At 40.6% G+C, this 4882-nt stretch overlaps 1 protein-coding gene across 1 annotated transcript; it reads left to right on the forward strand.

Annotated features, from left to right (window-relative positions):
• Nucleotides 1-773: 773 nt before the first annotated feature.
• Nucleotides 774-4052, forward strand: LOC132210930 (DNA-binding protein inhibitor ID-3-B-like). Its single transcript, XM_059654328.1, has 3 exons — nucleotides 774-1261; nucleotides 1378-1435; nucleotides 2258-4052. Exons 1-2 carry the CDS (start codon nucleotides 947-949, stop codon nucleotides 1423-1425), a joined length of 363 nt encoding a protein of 120 aa, XP_059510311.1. The 5' UTR covers nucleotides 774-946; the 3' UTR covers nucleotides 1426-1435; nucleotides 2258-4052.
• The last annotated feature ends 830 nt before the right edge of the window (nucleotides 4053-4882 follow it).

Here is a 4882-nt window from a genome sequence, read left to right on the forward strand (position 1 = left end):
TTGGTAAGTGCCGGCAGTTTTGCAGATTTGAACCGTTTGGAATGATGCAAAAACGGCACTTAAAAACTGTCGCTTTGCACAGCTGTGTGAAACCGCCGCTTGCATTAGTCACATCGAGAACCTTTGCAAAAAACAATTTTTTTTGCATTTCTGAAGGGGTAGCGCTAATTGCCAATTTAAGGGGCATCTGGGTGAGAAAGCCTGGCTCAAATTGAACACAAAGATTAAACATTTGAAGAAGCCGGGGTAGAAGACAACGTGTAGTTTTCCAAGCTAACAAAAACTGCCATCGCAACTAAATTCAGCTCAGTGCAGTTATGAATCAGAAGGGTTTTTTTTCACTTTTAACTGCTGACAACTGTCAGCTCTTTCGGTTCGTGAAAAACGAACTAATTGGAACTTTCCCGAACGTAAATTTTCTCTGACCAGCGCTGAAAGAGAGAGGCTGACAATCATGGGTTCAAGATATTGCTTAATATTTAACTTTTCCATTCTGATGCATATGCACTTAAAACTCAATTGTAAAGGAATTCACACTATTTCTCTCTTTCCCAGCTGGCCCCTGCTCTTGTTCCTTATTCCTTTTGGTGGCGCTGCTAATTCGCTAGACACTATCCAATCGAATAGTGTGTTCCTAAATCTTCCCCACGCTTCTTCCCAAAGATGGTTTTTCACTGGGCCACAGGGGGAGTTGAAGTGGCGTTGGGTTACTTCGCAAAATGTGGGGGCGTGGCTGGCAACTGGGGCGAGATAAATAGGGGAAAGTCCAAAACATAGCATTTCTGTTTTTAGTGCGAGGGCTGTTTACTGTACTGCAGCTGTACAGAAAACTACAGACAGGGAGAACTAAGAGTGTCATCTCCGAAATCCTCTTGCAAGCAGTAACTGAACAAACGAGGTTTCATTTTTCTCCCCACCCACCCCCAAGAGGAAATTTGAGAGAGAGATGAAAGCCATCAGCCCCATTCGATCTGTCAGAAGCTGTTATGAGGCGGTGTGTTGCTTGTCTGATCAGAGTTTAGCAATCTCACGGAGCAAAAACCCCTTGGAGGAGTCCATCAGCTTGATGTATGACATGAACGACTGCTACTGTAAACTGAAGGAGCTGGTCCCCAGCATTCCCCCGAACAAGAAAGTTAGCAAAATGGAAATCCTCCAGCACGTTATCGATTATATTTTTGACTTACAGATTGCGCTAGAAGGTCAGCAACAAGATCCCGGCAATAACCCTGCATCAAGCGGCTCTCTGTTGACACTGCAGGTAATCCCAACTCTCCCGATTTATTTACAGAATATAACGGCGATTTTGTTTTGCTGTCTTTTTGAAACTGTTTAATTTTTCTCCACTTTATAACTTTCCCCTCTCTCCACCTCTAGCGATCGGAACTGTCCACTGAAGGAGATAGTTTGGGCTTCTGTCATTGATTAATCTTTGGTAAGTACCTGGAATTACGTTAGAACTGAGTGGACATGCATTTGACCCGTGCGCGATGACACGAGCTCAGAAAAGATCATTGAAATTTAAGCCTATATTCAACAGTCTGCAGTGGACAGATTTAATTAACTATGGGCGGGTATGTATTTATTTTCATTAATTATTAAAGACTGCGAGTATATAACCTTATTTTTAGATTGTCCAGTACAACAATTTAGTGAAATCCGATTTTAAAGCGAACAAGTTCAAAGAAGGAAGAACTTTTTTTGTTGGGGGCAAGAAATCATACGAAGATGCAGCGAAGTTGAATTCAATGTGAGAGAAATTGAAATTTGGCAAATTTGTATATAAAAATTCAAAGGTTTTTTGGCAATTAAATAATCATCAGGCTGTGTTCTGCATCAGGAAGGGAGTTGTATAATTTGTATCCTTGCTGCACCAAACTCAGATGTTAGAACTTTGCAGATCTTTATCTAGATATTCCCCTCCCTGTCCCCCGCAGGAAGGGCGCTACTAAACATTAATATTTTTGTTTTTTTTTCCTTTGCAGTCATCTTGCGCGGGTAATTTTAGCTCCCATCTGCAAAGATTTAGGAACACAACTGTGCCAACTAACAAACACTATGTGTGTATACGCGTATGTGTGGAGGGTATGGGCTGTGTGTTTTAAAGCGTGATCTCTCGCTCTCTCTCTCCCTCTGCTGATGTATTTATCAGTCAGGGCCAGTACAAGTTTAGTGAGTGGCGCCAGTCTGTCTGGCCCTGTTCTTGCTGCTCTGGCAGTCACTGACTGACACGCCTCTCTCCCATTCAATCCTGCAGGTGTGCGCTTCTCAACTCGCCGCTCCAAACATTGCTCCACGAGTATCCTGCCAGCAATCAAGCGTCAAGAAGCCAAGATAAGATAAACCTCTCCTATCCGGTCTCCACTTTAAGCAACGTCTTGGAACAGTTTTACATTCATTTTAAGGATTTATCGTGTGAAAGAAGCAAGCCAGTACATAATCTGGGAAATCCATTCCAATTAGCATCCAGATCATTGAATTGAACCTTCAGTAGTTTTTAAGCCACTAAAAGGACCAAAGACATTTAATGGAATCATTTGATTTCTCAGTTTTTCATGGTAATTCAATGAGAAATTATGTGATTAACTCTGAAGTTGCTGGTTAATATAGCCTGGTGAAAACCGAGAAATATCAGACTGTTGCTTCTTCAAGTTGTGAAATCAATGTACCTTGAGGGGACCAGGACATTGGGGACTCACTGGTCCCCAGTGTAAAATAATAGAATGACCTTTGTAGTCTGTGCTGAAAAAGAAATCACGGAAGAGGTTTTTTTTAGCCTTTTTGCAATATTCAAAGTTGTTCTTAATTTCTTGATTCACCATCTCCTGTAGCACATCGATGTAGTACATCATGATGTGAGGCAAGTGCCTTCATCTCCCTGAGTCGGTCTCTCCCAAAGCTTGAGTAACAACAGTATTTCTTGATGTCATTGTCTGTAGATTAGTTCAGTGTCTCCCTACAATCTGGACCAATGTCACACGAAATCACTATCTCTCATGGTTATTGTCCTTGTAACAGTCCTGCACTAATTGTGGCTCAGGATTCCCTCTAATTTGTTGTGCACAGCCTGTTGAGAGCTACATTCAAGATTATTGCAGAAATGTATGTATGTGCATATTGGAAGGAATCTTGGTGGAGGCCATTTTTCCTGTTAAGTGCGATTGGGTTTCTTATTGCATTGGAGATCACCTCCATGTGCGTGAAGTCAGTGTAGTAGTGCGCCTCTGTGCATGAAAACCATGTTAGAGCCACCAACAGACATGGGAGAACAGATCGGTTTGGTCAATCCCTTAGGACCAATTTAGCCATCATTCGAAGCTGTACCAGCAAAAGCTGAGCAGTGCATGCAGTATGGTGTGATGTTTGAGACTTTTTTTGAACAGACTTAGTTAAAAAAATGTCTGAAATCCATATCAAATTGCTGGTGGGATCCTAAGACACAGACCCCAGCAAAATTAGCTCCTACACAGTCAGAAGGCAATTGGAATGTACTGGGTGCATTATGGGGACATCTATTGCAGGCTTTCAACCCAGTGATTTTCCAATAGGCCTTACAGTATTCAGCTCAGGAGATGGTAGAATACGGCACATCTTCGGAATAATTGCGACGTTCAGTGTTCGTAACTTTACAAACCAGAAATCTCGGGGCAGTCCAGTTTAAAAAGCTTGGTGGGTGCAGTCCCATAACTGTGAATTAGACTCTGTTTCCTGAATGACTTTTAAATCAAGTCCGGAATATTGTCTTAATGCCGTTGGAACGTTAACAACCAGTACCTTGAATGAGACAAAAGTTTTTCTGAGGATGTTTATTTTAGTGGAAATGCACAATCTTGGAGAAGTACTTCCAAGTAGACATTGCTTCACCAATCTGTAGAAGAGGGAATGAAGCTCCCCAACCTTTGCGAACTCTATACTAGAGTATCTTTTGTATATTTGCAGGGAGAGGTGTTCCTGCAAATAAATTATTTCTTCTGACTGTTTTAAAAGAGAACTTTTTATAAAAGTTTGCAGAAATGTACATTTTATACATAATTAAAAAAAAGTAATTAAAAGCGTGTGGTATCTGAGTAATTTGAGAAATGACGTGCTAAGTATAGCACACTTGGGAGAAAAGATTCCCAATATCTGTCCACTGGGGCTTTTTGTTGTCTTGCCTCATTACTGTTGGAAGCTGTTGTAATTGATAGCTGTGGTTGATTGTTCCCATTATTGACCAATAATGCAACTAGGAGGAGGATTGTAGAGGGTGAATTCAATAGGCCCCTTGATCTTTTCCATTTAACAATTCCTATGTTACCTATTTAAATAGTTGGTTTCATAGATTCTCCAAATATTGGGGATTTCCAACCACAAGAATAGCTTCACTGTCTTTTAAGGAATTCATTCTCGCTGTTCACAGCTCTTGTCAGCTTCTAGAACCTTGTCCACCGTTTTATAAGCCTCAAAAGGGTCTTCCTGCAATTATAATAATATTCCAAGAGGCTCTTTAAAAAAACTTAACATGTTTCTGGAGACTATGAAATCTTATCACTCTCCCAGAGACACTAAAATATCAACATGCTCCTGGAGATTGTAACATTTTAATATTGTGCAAAATATTAACAAGTGCTTAGAGACTGTCTGAACTACTAGCCAGTCCCTTGATAATGAAATATTAACACAACTAAATGATTGTGTAAAATGTTGACAAACTTCCAGAGTTTGTAAAATATGAACACAATTCCAGAAATTGTGTAAGATAGCATAGCCAGAGAATATGAGCCGAACCCCTGTAAGTGTCAGTTCTGTTGATTTTTTTTTGAGGTTTTTCACCACAAGACCTCTCATTGTATATTACCAAACCTGCCATATTAACTACCTAATCCACCCTTCTAGTGACAGC

This window comes from Stegostoma tigrinum, chromosome 24 (genome assembly GCF_030684315.1).
Source record: "Stegostoma tigrinum isolate sSteTig4 chromosome 24, sSteTig4.hap1, whole genome shotgun sequence".
NCBI classification, from domain to species: domain Eukaryota; kingdom Metazoa; phylum Chordata; class Chondrichthyes; order Orectolobiformes; family Stegostomatidae; genus Stegostoma; species Stegostoma tigrinum.